We start from the raw sequence: 20,345 nt of genomic DNA, 5'->3' as shown, positions 1-20,345 counted from the left end.
TGGGCGGGACGGGGCTCCTCCATCGGGGCGGGACTCAGCTGGAAGAGCGCGAAGGCAGTCTGTGGTTGGGCGGGGCCCCTCCTGGGGAAGAGGTTTGGGAGGATTGGGACTGCGCAGCAGGGCGGGGCCATTGGGTAGACCTTGGTGGGAAGTCAGGGTGGGAGTGGGGGAGGTGTTGGTCTCCACAGGGAAGGGACTTTGTGCAAGCAAAAGACTCAGCAGGTGAGACAAGGGTCCAGCGGAGGAGTGGTGCTATACCAGAGGGGTGGGCCTATTATTATTCAGTCCAAATAACGGGCACATCCCACAATATGATCCTGTGAAATATCAATAGTGCACAGTTGTAAGGATGAAGTTGGCAGCCAAAGCCATTTTACTCACGGTGGCTGGGTGGAGGATGAGATGCATTAATGACTTCACTTGCACAGCCAGGCAGCAGGGCTGGGACTCTGGGAGCCCAGGTCCTTCTGTTCTCCTGGGCAGGGTTCTGCGACTCCACCACTGAGGTTGTTGGAGGACAGGGATGTCTTGTTGCCAAGCATGCTCAATGAACCCTCCTCTTTGCAGATTATCCGCCAGCTGGAGAACAACATCGAAAAGACCACAATCAAGATCACCACCAGCCAGAACATCCACACACTATACACAGAACTCTTGGACTACTTGAAGAAGGTGAGGCCCTCACCCAGGGGTCCCAGCCTGCAATGCTCTTTCAAACGGTTGGCCAAGCGGTCCTAAAGTATATGGAAAACAGTCCTTTGACAACTTCACTTTTTGCTATTCCACAAAATCATATTATAGGTTGTACCCATGATTTGGACTTAAGCCGGGACATGGTGACATCAGCTTGGGATCTTGGCACTCAGGAGGTGAAGACAGGAGGATTGCATGTTCCAGGCTAGCCTGAATGACATAGTGAGACCCTATCTCAAAAGTAGAGGCAAATCATCATACATACAGACACCAAAACAAAACAAGGCAGAATTCTTTCTCTCACATAGTAAAGGATTTAGTGTGAGTCTCTGAGGGTCAAAGATGGATCATGCCTCTGAGAAAGGTCCCTAACATGCTTCAAGACAGGAACCTCTCCTACCTCCCAAAGCCCTGAACAGTGTTTCCTGACTGCCTTGGATCTGACTACCCTGTTGCCTGTGCAGAAGGCCAGAAAGAAGCAGATTCTGGTCCCTGAGAGTCTCTGGGAGACATAAACTTTGCTGTGAGGCAAGACCCCATTTAAGGAGGTCCTACAGCACCCACATACACTCCCCCTACAGCACCCACATAGCAGAGCTATGGATGCAGGTCAGGGAGAAAGGGCTCAAGGGCAGCAGGGTTCTCACAGCAGCATGGTGGACAGGCCTGGAAAAGTGTCCAGGGGAAAGCCAGACACCCTCACCCTAAGAAAGAGAGGTGAATGGGTAGGATGGCATAGCTTCGGGGGAGAGGTTGATGCAAGGGAAGATGCAGCCGTTTTTCCCTGCTGGGGTCATAACCCCTGAACCAAGCTCTCAGAATCATGCTTCTAGCCTGCCCCTCTTGCCTGGCCTTGCCCTGGAGGCTCAGCTGGAGGCCCTGCCTACCTTTCCTTCCTGTGCCCACTCTCCCACATTCCTTCTTCATGTGGGTATTCCTTATAGAACTTTTTTTGGTCTTTTTTGAGACAGGGTCTCCCTGTAGCCCCAGCTGTCCTGGAACTCTCTATGTAGACCAGGTTGGCCTTGAACTCACAGAGATCTGCCTGCCTCTGCCTCCTGAGTGCTGGGATTAAAGGCGTGTGCCACCATGCCCAGCTAGAACTTTCTTTTTTACATATTTTATTATTTTTATTTTTGTGTGAGTGTATTGTCTGCATGTATGGAAGTGTACCTATGTTGTGCAGTGCCTGCAGAGGTCAGAAGAGAGTGTTGAATCCTCTGGAACAGGAGTTACAGATGGTTGTGAGCTACTATGTGGGTGCTGGGAATTGAACCTGGGTCCAGCAGTCAGTGTCTTAACTGATGAGCCATATCTCTAGCCCCTCTTTGTAGAACTTTCTTTTCCAAAATACACACTTGAAACATTCCCCACATCCATCTACATTTTTCAAAAAACTGGTAAAGCCTCAACATGTATAGTTGGGTGGAGGTTGTGTACGAGTGTTTTGCCTGCATGTATGTAAGTGCACCCTCACCTGTGTCATGCAGAGGCCAGAAGAAGCCAGAAGATGGTGTCAGATCCCTTGGGACTGGAGTTACAGACTGTTGTTAGCTGCCATGTATGTGCTGGGAACTGAACTCCAGGTCCTCTGCAAAATACCAATAGCTAAGCTTCATTAGACATTGATGCACCTGGCCTTTTGCTAAATATGCTATCTTATCTTCTCTGTCCACCTGTCCAATCTGACAGCAAACTTCTGAAAAAGCCAGAATCACATGCAAACATAAGCAGACAGAACCCAGCACAGCACTGTGGAAATGGGCAGCAGGCCCCAGTCTTAGCTGAAGAATTACTGGGCAGCTGAGAGTGGCTGGGTGAAGAAGAGCTGATCTTTAAGAGAGTGACTCTAGATAGGTTGCCTAGACCCCAGTGGTTGAACATGCAGTGAAGGACATCAGGGTATACTAACTTGACTTGATAGACCATAACATAAATGACAGAATACATGAAATCCAATGGGGGCAGAGGGGTCTAAGAGACGGTGTCGATGGGGAAAGAGGTATAAAGATGATTAAGATGCTGTCTATGAGATACACAAAAATTCAATTAAAAAATTTGTTTTTGGTCTCTTTGAGACAGGGTCTCCCTGTAGCCCCAGCTATCCTGGAACTCACTATGTAGACCAGGCTGGCCTTGAACTCACAGAGATCCACCTGCCTCTGCCTCTCAAGTGCTGGGATTAAAGGCATGTGCCACTATGCCCAGCTAAAAAATTTTTTAAGAAGAAAAAAAGACCCAGGATCACTTTGTAGAGGTTAGGTAACTTTCCCATGATCACACTACTGGCTAGTTAAAAGCAGCCTTTACTTTGATCCCTGATTGATTGTCTAGCTCTAAGCCCTTGTTTCAAACCCCTCAGACCAAAGAAGGCCCTCCCCGAAGCAAACCCTCCTGAGTTTCAGAGTTGGCCCTTCCTGGGGTAGAGCATTTAGCCATTACATCCTCTTGCCCCAGGCAGTAAGAGTCCCCAGGTCAGTACTGAATGACCCTGCTGGAACACTCCTTTCTCCTGCTCTGTGACCTGCCAGAAGCCAAGCCACAGACAGGACCCCCATCCTGTCCTTGGAGCTCACACAGTCTGGGAGAGAAGGGTAGAAAGTGGACACAGCCTACTCAACTCACAAGAGAAGGGTGCTCAGGGAAGCCAACCATGGGGTATGATGGCACCAGAGGAACCCGCAGCCCCGTGACCACCTGCTTTTGCCCATTCTCAAAGGTACTGGCGGAATACCCCACAGAGCTAGACAAGCTCCAGACCCTGGTGGACAACTACTGCTCAGAGCTGTCAGATATGACAGTCATGTCCCAAGAAGCAATGATGATTACTGATGAGGTCAAGGTGAGACCCAGGTCTGGGGAACCACCCACAGCTGGCTTTCCTGGTCCTTTCTGGCCCGGATTCATCAGCACCCATGCCTACACCATCCATTATCCCTGGAGAAATCCATTGTCAGCCCCTTCCAGTTCTGCTCATCCATGGGACAGAAGAAGTCCATTTGGGCACAGAAGCCATGAGAGAGTGGCCAGGACAGGAGTTATCTATTGACCCAGTTTAGCAAGGCCCCTGTCTCTAGTGAGACAGAACTGGGGCCAGCCCCATTCTACTGAAGTGGGCATTGTGAGGAGGACCCTGCCCATCCAGTAGGGCACCACACAGTCTGGGTCAGTATGGCAGAAAGTGGAGGACTTTGTAGTGTGTCCAGTGTGGTGTTCCAGGGAGATGGTGCTTGAATCGACTCTGAAGGAATAGCAATATCCAGGAGAGGCTGGAGCTCAGAAAGAGAAGGGACAGAAAGGCCAAGCCTGTTGTCAGGAGGAGGTTAGTGCACTGGAAGGTACACAGCTGCCCTGCATGAGTTAGTAGGGGTAGTGAGGTCCTCAGGCCTGCAGCCTAGTGGGGGATGGAGGGATGCATGATTAGATTTGTGATTCATAATGGCACATGTTAACTGCAGGCACCAGAAGATGCCTGTCCTAGTTGTCTTTCTATTGCTGTGGATAAAACATTCTGACCAAAACTACCTTGGCGCAGAAAAGGTTTGTTTGGCTATATGTCCTTATCACAGTTCATCCTTAGGAGAAGCCAAGGAAGGAACTCCAGGCAGGAACCTAGAGACAGGAGCTGAAACACAGCCCATGCATGAACGCTGCTTACTGGCCTGCTCCCCTGTCCTGTGCTCAGCCTGAGTTCTTATACAATACAGGACAACCTGCCCCAGTACAGCACCGCCCCCAGTGAGCTGTGCCCTCCCACATCAATTAGCAATTACCAGTGCCTCAGTTGTGGTTCCCTCTTCCCAGATGTGTCAAGTTCACAACTGAAGCTGTCTGGCACAATGAAGTGGAAGTAGCCAGAAGCAGACAGGGCAAGAAAGTCTTTAAGAGGTGACCACAGTGAGCTTTCAGAGATGGTAATGGTGAGAGAGAAAGCAGAAGCAGGGAAGGAAGGACAATGGTTTTCAGCTATCAAAGCAGAATGCAGAAGAGACTAGGTTTGGGGAAAAAGGTGATGAGTTAGATTTAGTAATGCTGAATCCACTTTAATGGGTTCTAAGTGGATCAAACCAGGGGGGCAGCTGGAGGCAGGAGCCTGAAGGACGATAGAGTGCCTAGGCTAGAGAGAGAGAAGTCAGCATGCGACTACAGACGCAAAAGGGCATCCCAAGAGAATAGCTAGAGCCAGCAGGAAGAAGGGGATGCCAACCCTCTTCATAGATAGTAAGAAGAGGATTACAAGCTAGCCACTGGCTTTAGGACTCTGGGATGGTCCTCAGTGAGACAGCACCGCACTGCATCTCTGTGTCTCCAGAGGAACATGAGAGAAGGGGAAGCCACCTTCATCGAGGAGCGCAGGGCACGGGAGAACCGACTGAACCAGCAGAAGAAGCTTATCCACACCAAGGAGACCAGCGAGAAATACCGCCGGGTACTTCTGGGGCCAGGCCCCGCGGCACCACTCACCCATCAGGGAAGAGCTGAGAGGACCCTCCCCACTCACCCTCCCCTGGTTCTCTTTCTCCCATTAGAGCCTGAGGGACTTGGATTTCCCCTCCAATCTGTTGAGTGTGGAGTCCCTGAGGGGTGAGTCTCAGCTCCTTGCCTGGGCCAGGCAGGGTCTCCAGTAGCCGGCACTGGTTGGGACCACCCAGTCAGGTCACCGTGAAGCCAGGTATAATCTATGGTCACTAGAATGAGGAAGACAGACAGCCCCTGCCTTTCCCTGGCTGCCCCTGCAGAGCCTGAGAGCTCACAGCCCAATGCAGCTACAGAGATGCTGTCCCTAGCACCAGTGACATCTCAGAACTGCTTCCCAGAGCCAAATGATACCATGCTGCTCTTGGTCCTTGTCTGTCCTAGGGTTCCCCCAGGATACCCTGAAGGGTCAGGCTGAGGAAAGCAGGTACAGATGCAGGTGACATGAAGGGCATCCAGCATCCTGGGTGACTTCCCTGAAGGCTGAGTGTCTTCAGAGTCATCAGATGGTCATTCTTGAACACTGACTAACCTCCCTCCTCTGCTCTGCCCAGTGAGGAAAAGAGAAGCTTCCACAGCAGATATGGAATATCAGACGGAAGTGACTGCTTTGGTGGAGAGGGTCAAATCTGCTGTGCAGTGTTCCCATTTTTGTGTAAGGCTCCTTGGCACCTCCCGGAACATGGCAGGAGGGTGATGGAGCTGGGCTAGGGACTTGAGGTGTTCTAGAAAGGACTCAGAAAGCTTAGACTCTCAAGGAGGTCCCCAAACTCCTGCTCCCAGGCCTGGAAAGAGTCTGGGGCCTTTGAAGTATGACTCAGAATAAAAGGCATCCCCAGCATATAGCTGGCATGTCCCAGTCATACTCTGTACATGACAGAATCTTCCAGAATCTGAGAGTCCATATATTAAGGATACAGCCTCTCACGGTGGCTAGGCCCTTTCCTACCCACCTGAGCTTATCATCAGGCCTTGAGCTCCCATTCACAGCTCTGATGAGAACATGTCCATCATCATACTCTTGAATGAATATGATGTGTGGTCCCCTCACTGTAGGTGGGGTTACTTACCCTCTGCCTGCCGTGAAAGCTGTTAATGCCACGAAATACACAAGTTACCCTTCTGCCTGGCCCCTCTCAAACCTCAGTGCCCAAAAGTGCCCAGCATCATGACTGTGCCCCAAATATCAAGAACCTATACTTGCCACAAGAGAGACCCAGAAGAAACCAGGGTTATGCAGTGTCATACCTTCCAGAACAACCTGTTTCTCTTTGCCCTGGACTGGTCAGGACATAGCTGGCCGCTTCCTGGCTCAGAAGAACACGGAGGAGAACCTGGAGCTGCAGATGGAGGACTGTGAGAAGCAGCGGGCACAGCTGGAGGCCCTGATGAAGAAGCTCGAGCTTGAGGAAACGCTGCTTAAGTTCCACCAGACGCCCAGCTCTGTTGGGTATGTGGCTTCCAGGGCTACCAAATGGGCCCACAGGTACCATCTAGGAGCTACAGTATATCTACTGTCAACCACTCTGTGAATCTGCAAAGAAGCTGGAGACCCACTTGCCGGCAACAAAATTATGATTCCTGAAGTTGACACAGTACTTGGCTCAGGACCCCTGAGGGCTCTGAGCACTATGCCACCCTTACTGCTATGCTTACCCCTCCACAGCTTTAACTCTATAGAGAAGATGAAGACTATGCTGGAAGAGGAAGAAGCAAGGCTCCAGCTGGCCCACAGCAACATGAACAAGAGCCAGCAGCTGCTTCTGATCATCCAGACAGGCATTGACAACCTCTACATCCGGCTCATGGGCATCACCTTGCCAGCCACCCAGGTACCGGTCCTCGGGAGGCACTGCTACACACAGTCCCCACCCAGGACCACAGGAGAGACAAATCACTCCTCTGGCCTACAGAAAGAAGTAGTCATCTCAGACACCCTTGATGTGCACGGCAAGCTGGACTATTGCGAGGGGAAGCTTACATACTTGGCTGACCACATGCAGATGCTGTCCAGAACTGAGGAGGTAGCCCTGGGTCATGGAGGGGCACTCACACAGCCCCTGTCCTCTCCAAGCTGATGAGGGCACTGCCCTGCAGGTTGACACCAAGGTGAGGGATGCCCTGGAGTCGTCAACTCTAAAGGAGAGACATAATACCAGAATCACCTTTGAGGACCAAGAGGAAGACATGATAGGTGAGACCCGTAGAGAGGGGAAGGGGAAGGGGGGATTAGGGACAACAGGAGCCATATGGCAGATGGTGTCCACTCATCTACTCAGGACTTACTGGTCAAACAGTAGTAGTCTAAAGGGACAGATTTTAATTGATAGAGGTTTCAGAGCATGGTTAAAGCCTTTGAAATGAGGGATACACCATGTCGTGAGCCAAAGGGAAGCCCAGACCAGGGCCTTTGGTAGGGTTTCTGCCACAAAGGCAGGGTAGGGTGGATCGATAAGGACTGGCTACCGTGCGTGACTGGGTCAAGTTCTGGTTGCTTGGCACCTGGCCTTGGGTGACTTAGGGCAGGGAAGTGTCAGCTTGTTGGCGCCAGATCACGAGGGGCTCCCATTGTCGTCCATCCCTGAGACCTGTGTCTAAGGGTGGGCCAGGCCTGGGGTCGGCTGTTCCTCAACAGCCGGACCCCATAGCGGAGCAGCCAGACACAGGAGATGGGCTCCGGCAGCAAATGATCCGGGGAGAAGCTCTGGAACAGGTGGCCAGCAGCTCTTTCCCGCCTGTGCAGAAACCTTCCAGTTTGCGGACGTGGACCACAGCTACGTCCCTTCGCGGGCCGAGATAAAGAAACAGGGCCAGTGGCTGATCGAGGGGAGGTTCAAGGCGTCCAAGAAGAAGAAGAAGTAGCCCCGCCTGTGCTCTGTTACACTAATAAACATCTTTTTCCAGGACTGCCCCAGAGCCGAGAGAAACAGCAGGGAGTGGGAAGGCGGCGGGCCCTGGACCGAGGGGCGGACCCGAGAGGGTGGGGGCGGGGCCAGCGCGCGGCCCGCTGCGCATGCGGCATCTACGTGTCCCTCTAGGCGCCCCGTAGCCGCGCGGCCGCCAAGATGGTGGCGCCGACTGCCGTTCAGCGGCCGCGCCGGAGGCCGCGGGGGCCGGAGCGGAGCCGCCGCAGCTGAGGCTCCGGGAGCCCCACTCCAGGCTGCGCCCGCTGTCGGGACCCGGATTGGTGGCCGGCGCCGACTCCGGCCTCGGGGTAATCCCGGGCCGCCGGGACATGGTGCGAGGAGCGCTCCGCTGCCGCCGCCGCCGCCGCCGCCGCTGAGTTCGCGGGCCGCGCCTGGCTCGCACGTCCAACAGGAAGATGTTCTCCGCGCTGAAGAAGCTGGTGGGATCGGAGCAGGCTCCGGGCCGGGACAAGAACATCCCCGCCGGGCTTCAGTCCATGAACCAGGCGCTGCAGAGGCGCTTCGCTAAGGGGGTGCAGTACAACAGTGAGTGCGGGCCGCGCCGTCGGGCAGGCCGGGTGGGTGGCGCGGCTGCTGCAGCGCGCGGGCCCTGGCGTCCACCCGGAGGGGTGGGTGGACCCGAGGGCAGAGGTGCTCGGGTCGGCCCGAGGGTCTCGGAGGACCGGAAGGCAGGGGTGCACCCCCGACCGGAGCGCGCCCGAGGAGTACCGTGCGGCGACCCTGGCCGAGCAGCCGCGGGGACCCGCCGGATGGACCATTACATAACGCCGGGCTGCGCGCGAGGTGCCGTCCGCCTCCCCACCCGGCCGGGGCTGCGGGCCCACCTGCGCTCGTGCGGTCCCTCCGGCTCCCCGACTTGAGCCAAGGGGCTTTTTTTTTCTTTGTTCAGTTGGAAGACAGTAATCCACGACGACACAGATTCTCGCTCTTATTTTTTTCAAGACGCATTTCTTTCTTTTTCTTTTTTTTCGGTCTTTTTGAGACAGGGTCTCCCTGTAGCCCCAGCTGTCTTGGAACTCACTATGTAGACCAGGCTGGCCTTGAACTCACAGAGATCCGCCTGCCTCTGCCTCCTGAGTGCTGGGATTAAAGGCGTGCACCACCGCGCCCGGCAAAGACGCATTTCCTAAGTTATTTATTTTATGTGTGTGAGTGTATGTATTATCTGCATATGCGTAAGTGCACCCATGTCGTGTAGTACCCACGGAGAGGGCGCAAAGACGCATTTCCTAAGTTATTTATTTTATGTGTGTGAGTGTATGTATTGTCTGCATATGCGTAAGTACACCCATGTCGTGTAGTACCCACGGAGAGGGCATCGGATCCCCGGGAACTGGAGTTACAGATGGTAGCCACCATGTGGTTGCTGGGATTTGAATCCTGGTCCTCTGCAAGAATAACCAGTGTTCTTACGGTGAGCCATCTATCTCTCCAGCCCCGCAAAGACCCATTTGTAAAGGAAGGATTTAGAAAAGCTCCGGGAAGCAGTAACTCTTGCGTTTGTAGGAAGCATCCCTGAGCCCTCCTGGAAGACCCGCCCCGTCCTCCGTTATAAATTATGTAAATTGTGCAGCTAGCAGCAGACTGTCCTCTTGACCTCTTTGGAGTTTTTCCGCCTGGAGGTTCTTTTCTAAATTAATCTAAAGACTCTTGGGTAGTTACCTGGTCTGACATTGTTTCCCTCTCAACCATTCCCCTATACTGCTAGACTTTTTTTTTAAATCAAATCTTTTTTTTTTTTTTTTTAAATGTGTATGAGTGTATTGCCTGCCTAGGTAAGTGCACCCATGTCATGCAGTGCCCTCGGAAGACAGAAGAGGCCGTTGGATCCCCTGGAACTGGAGTTACAGACAGTTGTTAGCTGTCATGTGGGTGCTGGGATTCGAACCCGGGTCTTCTGCAAGAACAACCAGTGTTCTTAACCGCTGAGCCATCTCTCCAGCCCACTGCTAGACTTTTTTAACACTCCCCCCACACATACACACACCTCAGCAGTGTGTGTGCACGATGTTCTGGTGAAATGTATTAGGAGGACTTTGTGGATGATTAGAAGCAAGCTCATTTTGGATGTATTAACTTGAAATTTTGTGTGTATTCTCAAATTTGCAGAAGAGAATATTGAGTTGATAGACTCAGTGGTGTGTGTTCTTTGGAAACTACATTTGGATCCTTATTTTATTTAGTATTGCCTGAAAACCTAGCCCTTTGGAAATGAGACCTGAACCAGAAGGTGCCCACTTTTTAAACTGGCTCCCTAATGGACCTGCTTCCTGGTGGTCCTGAGGTGGAGGGACCTAAAATAGCAGAAGGGTCTTGTATATTTTCCCAGATACCTACTTAGGGAGACAAACCAGCATTATAATAAATACAGATTTGAGACTTGTGGATAAGAGTCATGGTTAATTGTTGATGTTTTTCAAGGGTTTGAATTGTCTGTTATCTCTAGGAACACAAAATCTTACATTTTCTTTTTGAATATGTTAGGATAGTAAGAAATATCTCACACCTGGGTAGAGCCCCAGTATACCCATTAAATTAGAATCAGAATCTGAATGATATATTGGAGCATATTTTCATTTTGGGAGTAATTTCTATGTAAACCAGAAGAAAGCATGCTACCTGAGGTCCATTCTCTACTGCAGATGAAAAACTGTGGTCATAGAAGTCTTAGTATTGGTCTTGCTGAGGATAGAGTAGTTCTGGAACTGAAAAACCAAGTCATTAGAACGCAAACAGTAACTCAGCTAGAAAGAACTTGTATCTAAAAGTAGAAGTTCTATATTTTTTGAGATTAGTGGGGGGCTTTTTGTTTGTTTGTTTTTTGGTCTTTTTGAGACAGGGTCTTCCTGTAGCCCCAGCTGGCCTGGAACTTGCTATGTAGACCAGGCTGGCCTGGAACTCACAGAGATCCACCTGCCTCTGCCTGTCTCATGCCTGGCTCACTCCTCGGATTTTCAAACACAGGTTGACCTCCAGTTGAGTCTGCCCTCAGAATCATCCCTGTCTGACAGAGCATTCAGGTAGAGAGCGAGCCTACTATGGTCTATGTTTGGTGGTGTTCCAGGCAGCTGGCAGAAAATACCACAGGTCCTTTCTAGTAGGTATAATCATAATTGAATGAAACACGGGATTTTTGGAGAAATGGAACTATTCCGTTTACTATGGTAGAGCTTATGTGTCACTGACCATTTCTCCAAACCCACAAAATATGTGCCACCAAGAAAAAAGCCTTCATTTGAACTGTGGCTTTGAGGATAACAACATGTAATCCCATCCTTTGTACAGACACCCTGGTAGACATCTGTCAAGGGTATGGCATGGGCATGAGGCACATGAGAAATTTCTGTTTAATTTTGCTATGAATTTAAAACTGCTTTTAAAAATATTCGTTAAAGGGCTTGAGGAGATAGCATAGTTTGTAAAGTGCCTGCTGCACAAACAGGACCTGAGTTTGGATCCCCTAGCACCCACGTAAAACCCTGGGCTGTGACTTGCACTGACATCTATAACCCCAGTACTGGGTGAGGAAGCACTGGGGCAGTGGAGACAGGTGAGTCCCTGTACTCACTGACTAAACATCCTATTCAATTGGTAACTCTAGGTTCAGTGAGAACATGTCTCAAATAATAATGTGGAAAGGAATCCAGGAAGGCACCTGACGTCAACCTCTGGCCTCCATGTAACCTACATACATGTGCACCCACCCACATGACATGTGCATGCACCACACAGAGCAAAAAAAGGACACAAACCTGACTCATTAGGCTTTAACATATAAGACAATATGTGAGATCCTGTGAGCAGGCTATGGGGGGCGGTGCAGATAGAGTTCTAAATATGATTAAAAAGTATAAAATCCATAAAAACTCAATAAAAATATACATTGAAAAGAAAAGAAATATTCATAAAAATTTTGGTTCAAGTGAGATGACTCGATAGGTAGAGGTACCACTAAGCCTACAAAATCCCTGGGGCACATGGTAGAAGGTGTTGCTAAAATTCCTTTTGTGGGGGGATATAAACAATGTCTACCCCCTCCTGCTTTGGTCCCAATGACAAACCGAGGTATAATTCCACCAAAATACTTTTTACCTTGCTTACAAGAAGCGGTGGGTGAAGGTTTACTTAAAACTGTGTGGTTTCCCCCCCAAGGCCAAAATGGAAAGTCTTCACTTGCCAAGCCATACAAAACCCACAAGACTCCCCTCCCAGCCAATGTACTCTACCCTTCCCCCAGGCCACATGCAACTAAGGCCAACTTGCCCTTTACTGCTTGGGAGGTGTGGCTGGATACTCAGGTGGCAGTCTGTGTCTCTCCTTGCCCTCCGGTGCAGGATGTCAATGGCCAACAAGCCCAGCTATGATGATCTTAGGCAAGTGGGCCCAGCTGAGTGCAGGCAGATGACCTCTGTCTGTCGGAGGGCAGTCCTGTACAACAGAGGAGAAAACCAACTCCTGTAAGTTGTCCTTTGACTTCCATACATTTGCCATGGCACAAATGCACATGTATATGTGCACACATAAATTAATAAAAATTAACCAAAATTTTGGTTCAAGAAAATTCTGGAATGTACATTTTTAGGCTGAGAGTGCTCACAGGGCACCTGGAACCTCAGGAAAAGCACGTGCCAAGGTCCTTGATGGTGTCTGAGAATAACAGGAAGAGCAAGAAAAGGCAGTGAGGACTGGCAGCATCCGCCTGCCCACCAGCAGAGCTCACAGGTCCAAGCCCAGCCAGTGTTGTCCTGGGCTACCTCCACAGGCCAGATAGAGATCGGTGGGATCGCTTTATTCATGCAAAGGGGTTTGATGGGGCCACAGTGGAAGATTCCTACAACTGGAGAAATGTATTCTTTAGAAGATTGTGGGACTAAGACTTGCTCTCACTTTCTCATTGAAAATCACCTTCAGGCCACACCTCCGATATGTCTGTTAATATACTGTGCCTTGAAACACACTGTTGGGCAGAGGAAGGAGGAAGTATCTATCTCTCCCAGAACTTAGAGACCAGCTGAAGGACCTGAGAAGTGTTAGCAGGGCTTTGTTTACCTGCATATCAAGGCTCATCAAAGAGAAGGCAATCCTCTGGCTCTCCTTAAATAACTGTGCTCAGAGATCCGCCTGCCTCTGCCTCCAGAGTGCTGGGACTAAAGGCGTGTGCCACCACGCCTGGCGTTTATGATCCTTTTTAATTTTTCTCTGGAATTTTTAGTGTGTTCTGTTACTGTCACACTCAAGTTGATCATGTAAAGGCATCTTGGGTTTACAAGGTCTATTTGCCTATTCAGGAAAATGCTGAAGGATTTCCATGACCAAAATGATGGAATAAAAAAAAATGCATTGTGTAGAGCCAGCATGAGAGAAGGCAGTTACTGTAGGGTCAGAACCCCACACTGCTCATGGCCAGTCAAAACACTAGGGGGAGAGATGAACATGACAAGTTAACAGTTAACAAACCCTTTTTTGGGAAAGTGGTTGTCAAACCAGGGCTTTGTGTGTGCTGGGCAAACAGTCTATCACTGAGCCACACTCCCCTCAGAAAACCCTCTTAAAAGCTTTCAAGGTGGAGGCAGCTAAGAAGGGTTGGGGTTGAGTTCGTGATAAATACAAAGAACATGTAGCAAAGCAAAAACAGAGCACGTGTTACTTCCACAGAAATAAAAAATCAATATACCAAAGGGACAGCAAGGACAGGCAGGGGACTGAGCAAGCACCTTGTCTTCCATAGCAGGGAGTGAGAATGAGGCACCTAGCACTAGAAATGATGTAAGACTGTTCCTCAGGGATGAGGACACAGACACCAAAAGGATTGATGGTAAAAAGAATGTACAGGCCTGGTATGGGTGCACACACCTTTAATCCCAGCACTTGGGAAGCAGAGGCAGGTGGATCTCTGTGAGTTCAAGGCCAGCTTGGTCTACATAGTTCCAGGACAGCTGAGTCTACAGGAGACCCTATCTCAAAGACCAAAAAGAAGGTACAGCCTCCTCTGAACGGGAGGAGTTTGTTTTGTTTTGACTTGTACATTTTACTATTAGGGCGAGGGGTTAACATATACCACAGCACCTGGAAGGCTTTGTGGCGGGGGGGGGGGGCATCTTTGAGACAGGGTCTCCCTATAGCCACAAGTGGCCTGTAACTCACTATGTAGACCAGGCTGGCCTCAATCTCAGGTATTTGCTTGTAGCTGGGGCTACAAGGAGACCCTATCTCAAAGAAAAAAAAAAAAGATAGGGTCTCAATGTGTACCCCTGGCTGACCTCTAACTCACAGATCCACCCCCCCCCACCTCTTGAGTGCTCGGTGTATGCTTCCACACTGTCTTTTATGTATATGTGGGGTGTACAGACATGTCCATATGGGGCCAGAAGACAACTTTCTGTATGCAGCAAGTGCCTTTACCCAGGAGTCACTTCACCTGACTGACCTTGGCTTCTTTTTCTATGTGTGTGTGTACCACATCTGTGAAGGTGCCCAAGGAGACCAGAAGGCATCGAATCCTCTGGAGCTGGAGTTACATGTTGTCAGCCACCTGACATGGGTGCTGGGAACTGAACTCAGGGCCTCTGGAAGAATACAAGTGCTCTAACAGCTGAGTCATCTCTCCAGCCCCAGGCAGAGCTTTGAAAACACTAGACTAGAGCTGTAGTGCCCTAAGAATACAGATGTTTTCAGATAAAGCAACAGAACCTGGCAGATGCCTATAAAGTGCGTGAGGATGAAGACAATGACCCTTCAGGGCAGGCACAGGAGACAGGGGTAGGCAGGGGAGTGGGGATCCAGATAGATGCGGTTCAGATTATCCAAGCAACAGCCAGCTCGTGTTAGTAGAAAATAAAATCAGAGCATGCTGTGGTGCTGACAGAATTGAAAGTTTCAAGGGTTATGTGATCTGGGAGGAAGATACTGACCTTGTGCCGGGCAGAGCACATGGAAGACAGGGCTGACAGCTGGTTTTCTGAAAAAAGCGAAACAAAACCCAACAAAACTTGATTTCCCTGGAAAGTACTTAAAGAGATATTTGATGAACCTAAATTTTCTTTTTATTTTATTTATTTTTATTTTATGTGTATGTGTGTATTGCCTGCATGTAGATAAGTACACCTGTGTCGTGCAACGCCTGTGGAGGTCAGAAGAGGCTGTTGGATCCCCTGAGACTGGAGTTACGGACAGTTGTTAGCTGCCGTGTGGGTGCTGGGATTTGAACCTGGGTATTCTGCAAAAACAACCAGTGTTCTTAACCGCTGAGCCATCTCTCCAGCCCCAGAACCTAAATTTTCAAATAAGCATAATTACAGTTGCTTTAGAAATAGAAAGTATACAAGAGTTTTAGATGGTGTCATGCCAGTAAATTTAGGAAAAAAGATGTCATGGATAAATCCTTAGAAAACTAAGTCCTGGGGTTCCTTTCTGGGGCAGAGTGGCACTTAGGTCCCCATATCTGGCATCCCTACTGTCTCCAGCTCTAGAGACCCTTCATTTGTTCCCTGTCACGTCCTTCACAGATTTGGGGACACTAAGCATGGTGTGGCACAAGGCCTTTAATCCTAGTACTTAGGAGTCAGGCAGATCTCTGTGAATTCAAGGCTAGCCTGGTCTATGTAGTTTCAGGCCAGCCAGGACTACACAATGAGACCCTTTCTCAAAAAAAGATTTGGGAACTAGTACAGGAGATTTGCCCCCTCAGACATGGCCAGTGGCCTCTTTCAGACTCTGGAAGCTGTTGCCTGGAGCAGGTAGCCTTTCCACCTCACCTCCATGCAAAGGGGGAACAAGTTAGAGCCTCTCGAATCTCATGTAGGGACCTCCATGGCCTGGAGCTGTCACAGAGCCGCATGCTCCTTCACGGGTTTAGCTTTGAGTCACGTACCGGATGCTCTGCACACTTAGAGCATGGCTATAGCCTGTGTGGTTGGAGTCAGTGGCCTGACATCCTGGGGGGACAGGTCTTGTACTCTCTTGTGACATAAGAGGGTGGAGGAAGTGAGTTCCTGAGGTCTGAGGAAAACAAGTCATACTTTGATGTGGCTGGAGGGCGGACGTCTGGGGAACGTGGAGTGGGATAAGGAAATTAGCTCAGTGAAGAAGTTTCAAGAGAAGGGATGAGTGTCTGTGAGAAAAGAGTTACCTTGAAGTAGGGGAAAGCCAGCTGGGCCCAGGCATGTACCCAGAGTCCAGCTGAGCTGTGAGGCCACTGTGGCTGTTGACTCTGGGTACTGCAGAAGGATTTGGGAATGGGAAGGGCCTTGATGATTCTGCAAGCAGACCAGACAGTCTAGGGAAAAGAAGCCAGGGGAGGACTCTGCAAGCTGCCCCTTGCCCTGCCTCTCAGGCCTCCACGTCTCCCTGACCCTTCCCAGACCCTCCCCCGGAAGTCTTGAGGACAGCCTGGGTCCCTGCCCTTCATGGTTCTTTTGGTGGTGCTGTCAGAACTCAGCACATCCCGTGAGGCTGCCCAAGAAGCACAAGTCCGGCCTCTGCCCTCACCACGTGCACCTCACCCCCCCGCCCTGCCGCCCAGGACTGCCCACCTCAGCTCCTCGGTCATTCTCAGGTTCCAGCCTATCGAGGTGTTAGTTTTCCTCCAGGCCAAGAGTAAGGCTCATCCCCACCTTCCCCTGCTCCCAACTCCTAGCCTTCCTGACACACCTCCAACTTGCTCTCCTGCATTACCCTTCCAGAACACCCAGTGCTGACTCTCTGAAAGATGGAGGTGCTTAAGGAACATACCCATACTATTCTTGCAACACTTGCCTGTCCCTACCCCAGGGTGCAGGCCTGGCACACGTGCAGAGAGGGTGAATCAGGATGCAGACTTCTGTGAAACTGCACCAAAAACACCAGTACTAGCCGGCCATGGTGGCGCACACCTTTAATCCCAGCACTCGGGAGGTAGAGGCAGGAGGAGCTCTGTGAGTTCAAGGCCAGCCTGGTCTACATAGTGAGTTCCAGGATAGCTGGGGCTACAGGGAGACCCTGTCTCAAAAAGACAAAAAAAAAAAAAAAAAAAAAAACACCAGTACTGTGAGAAAACCAGGTCAAGAGAAACCCGGAGCACAACCCTGGGCCCTGCTCTGCAGTTGGTCAGATAGACTCTGTGTAGCCCCACCGTGACCCTGGCAGTTCCCCAGAACATCTGACTCTGGGAGAAAGCTAGGCTTAGAGGAAATCTGGTACTTTCTCCCCACCAGCCCTGGCTTTGCCTTTGGTGCTGCCTTCCACTTACTGCCAGGCACCCGTGTACTTTGGGGACTCTGCCCCACCCAGCCATCTTTGGCTTCCTGGGGAACTGCCCTGTCCTCACATTATCTTCCCTGATGCCAGTCACCTGAGAGAACGTTGGTTGGGGCAGATTTACTTTTAAATCTCTGGGGTGGGTGGGGGACGCACATGCATGTTGAGAGATAGGGTCTCACTTTGTAGCCCTGGCTGGCCCTTTTGCTGTGTAGACCAAGCTGACCTCTAACTCAGAGAGCTGCACCTACCTTTGCTTTCTGAGTGCTGGGATTAAAGTTGTGTGCCACCATGCCTGGCCTCAAAGTTAGGTTTTAAAGTATAACTGATTCATCTTTTCTCTTTACCCATCCTTGCCCCAGTGAAGATTGTAATCCGGGGAGACAGGAACACGGGCAAGACCGCACTGTGGCATCGGCTGCAGGGCAAGAAGTTCGTGGAAGAGTACATTCCCACACAGGAGATCCAGGTCACCAGCATCCACTGGAACTACAAAAGTGAGTTCAAGGCCTGTAGCAGGCCCCCTTTTCTCCGTGCACAGCAGAGTGTCTGCCCTCCCACATGACAGTACCTCTGCCCTGGAAAGCTTCCTGGAAAGCACTTTTCTCAGATTGAGAGAATACCTCAATCCGTGTGGAGCCCCCAGGTAAACTCTTGGTGCTTTAGGAGCACTCGGTAAAAATGCTTATGAATCATTCCATCTGGGACTGAATCTATGAAGTTCCCTCTTGCTGGGGCCTCAGGCCCAGGACACCCATAGCTACAGGAGAGTAGGAGAGGACACGCCTTCAAAGATGAGCGTTTCCTAGACACCTCTAGGAGCAGATCTGCCCAGCACACACCAACAGTGCACATGTCTGCTATGTGCCACAGAAATACATGTGCTCAGCGCTGGTGGACATGATGAGTGTCTCACCTCTGGTCCCCCTCTCCTCTGGGTCCTCTCACCTCTGGTCCCCCTCTCCTCTGGGTCCTGGGGTCTCCACCATCCATTCAGCTTCCTTAGCACCAGCATGTTCCAAAGTAGACAGTTGCTGTAGAGGAAGGATGAAGAGACAACAGGAACTTGGAAGGCTTTATTTCTCATCAGAAAACTGGGTGTCAGCACCAGAGAAAGCCTGAGGAAGCTGTTAACCAGGTGGCCTGGTAGGTAGAGGACTGTGAGGCATGTAACAGCACCACAGCCAACTTGGGCCTGCCCAGGCAACCCAATCACAGAACCCTGGCCTCTTAACATTGAACAATATTCTTGAGCCTGCGCCCCTCCGTGAACAGTGGCCAGTCAGATGGAGAAGAGGGGATGGGTGGACGTGACCTAAGCAGATGGAGAAGAGGGGATGGGTGGACGTAACCTAAGCAGATGGAGAAGAGGGGATGGGTGGACGTGACCTAAGCAGATGGAGAAGAGGGGATGGGTGGACGTGACCTACGCAGATGGAGAAGAGGGGATGGGTGGACGTGACCTAAGCAGCTGTGTTGTATTCACATCTATCTGGAGTATGAGCATCTGCTCAGATGCCTGGAGTAGCCCAAGAATCCGTAAGGCACTCTGGTATGGTTTATCCCTGGGCCAGCAGACGCAGTGTTCATGCCAGGGCCGGTAGGAATGGCCCTGCCACCCCTGCAGTGTGTTACAGAGGCCTGGGGGAGCTAGTGACCCCATTGGGGAACCCAGAAGGGACTCTTGATAACTAGGCACTAATCTTAGGGTTTTCTCTGTTTCAGCCACTGACGATGTAGTGAAAGTTGAAGTCTGGGATGTAGTTGACAAAGGTAAGGTGCATCTTTCCTTTAATGTTCCATAGGCTCCGAGGCAGCCCCTCCCCTCACTCCGACCTCATGTGCATGTCCTTGTGCTGATTACCTCAGGTCTGGACTCCTCTCCCTCGGGTCCCGTGTCCCATTTAACCCAGTCCAGGTATATCCGCTCAGGAGTGGGGGAGGTTTGGGTTTGCTGCCAACTGTTTACATCTGTCTTGCATCTAGAGTCCCTGTCTGACCCTCCCACACCCCACTCAAGCCTAGCCCAGGTTCTGGGTCCTGGTCACCTCCCTCCCATGGTAGGCAGGGTAGATATGTAGCAGTGGACCTTTCACACATGCTTTGCTACTTGAGTATCTGTTTAGTTATTGAACAGCTGACTCTCAGCAGAATGGGTGTGCTTCAGATTCTTACCCACATGAAGCTATTTCAGAAGCCCCCTTTTCCTGTGTGATTACCCTGGTGTCAGCCCAGCACCTGCAGTCATACTGGGTTCCAGAGCCTGAGTGGCTGGCAGCTTTGCCCAAAGGGAGACAGAGGGGTGGCCTGGCCACCCACAGGGTACACTTGCCAGGCAGTATTTTCTTTTACCAGGTGATGGTTTAGTGCCTAGTTGTTTGACCATCATCAGGGTCCCTCTAATGGAAACTTGTTTTCACTGGTAGAGACTTGTTGCTCTCATCTGGCCCAGATCCAGTTTATGGCTTCCTGTCCAGCCTCTGTCACTGGAAAACTGGGACTTAGGCAGCCCTGATTATTGAGCTGGAAGGTACAGATGCAGAGCACCATCACAGAAGGAACATGCAAGCAAGGTGGCACCGAGCCAGGAGAGCCATGGGAGTCAGGAGCAAAGACTTGAGCAGGGACAGAGAATGTGCGTCTTGGCCAGCACCTGTGTCTGGGTCAGGGCATCATCCAAACAGATTGCCCACAAGGAGTTTTAACTGAGTTTAGAGAGCAGGCTGGCAAGCTGGAGTTACATCTTGTCATTGCAGCCTGTCTGTGACATCCATGTGACCTGGAGGTGGGGACCTGTATATAACATGTAGCTCACTAGGCCAAAGTGGCTGGGTAGACCACAAGCAGGACTGGTGGAGCTGGGGGGCGGCGCTTCTAGAGACCCTTAACTTATGCTCGGGATGGATTCTGAGGCCATGTATATGACACCCCTGTGCCCACAGCTAAGGATTCAGCTCCTGCACTTCTGAGTAGACCCCAGCTCATAGAAAGACCTACCCTGATCCAGACCTGCAG

The 20,345-nt window shown here is 50.8% G+C and overlaps 2 protein-coding genes and 1 long non-coding RNA gene across 5 annotated transcripts in view; 2 read left to right on the top strand and 1 right to left on the bottom strand.

Moving 5' to 3' along the window:
* The window catches only part of LOC103741225 (transmembrane protein 141), a 14,585-nt gene extending 6,491 nt beyond the window's left edge, over positions 1-8,094 (top strand). Inside the window, exons 7-16 of the mRNA XM_029567740.1 lie at positions 568-672; positions 3,413-3,535; positions 5,006-5,122; positions 5,223-5,277; positions 5,724-5,824; positions 6,459-6,619; positions 6,836-7,001; positions 7,083-7,193; positions 7,267-7,363; positions 7,913-8,094. Of these exons, the coding sequence (XP_029423600.1) occupies positions 568-672; positions 3,413-3,535; positions 5,006-5,122; positions 5,223-5,277; positions 5,724-5,824; positions 6,459-6,619; positions 6,836-7,001; positions 7,083-7,193; positions 7,267-7,363; positions 7,913-8,031 (1,155 nt within the window). The 3' untranslated portion in view covers positions 8,032-8,094. The remainder of the gene's footprint in view (positions 1-567; positions 673-3,412; positions 3,536-5,005; positions 5,123-5,222; positions 5,278-5,723; positions 5,825-6,458; positions 6,620-6,835; positions 7,002-7,082; positions 7,194-7,266; positions 7,364-7,912) is intronic.
* On the bottom strand, positions 3-7,915 carry LOC115071857. Of its 3 annotated transcripts, none has more exons than XR_003850924.1 (5): positions 7,636-7,915; positions 7,155-7,305; positions 6,418-6,509; positions 382-579; positions 3-38 (listed from the first exon to the last, which is right to left on the bottom strand). It is a non-coding gene; the product is annotated as an uncharacterized LOC115071857 (long non-coding RNA). The 3 variants fall into 3 exon arrangements; XR_003850926.1 differs by having other exon boundaries at positions 7,672-7,915; XR_003850925.1 differs by lacking the exons at positions 3-38; positions 382-579 and adding an exon at positions 2,252-2,284.
* Positions 8,095-8,196: 102 nt separating the features above from the next.
* Rabl6 (RAB, member RAS oncogene family like 6) overlaps positions 8,197-20,345 on the top strand; it is a 29,484-nt gene continuing 17,335 nt past the window's right edge. Inside the window, exons 1-3 of the mRNA XM_008841920.3 lie at positions 8,197-8,621; positions 17,693-17,827; positions 19,056-19,103. Of these exons, the coding sequence (XP_008840142.1) occupies positions 8,492-8,621; positions 17,693-17,827; positions 19,056-19,103 (313 nt within the window). The 5' untranslated portion in view covers positions 8,197-8,491. The remainder of the gene's footprint in view (positions 8,622-17,692; positions 17,828-19,055; positions 19,104-20,345) is intronic.

This window comes from Nannospalax galili, unplaced genomic scaffold (assembly GCF_000622305.1).
Source record: "Nannospalax galili isolate Female #2095 unplaced genomic scaffold, S.galili_v1.0 scaffold1421, whole genome shotgun sequence".
Lineage (NCBI taxonomy): Eukaryota > Metazoa > Chordata > Mammalia > Rodentia > Spalacidae > Nannospalax > Nannospalax galili.
This window is presented reverse-complemented; position numbering and strand designations above follow the sequence as displayed.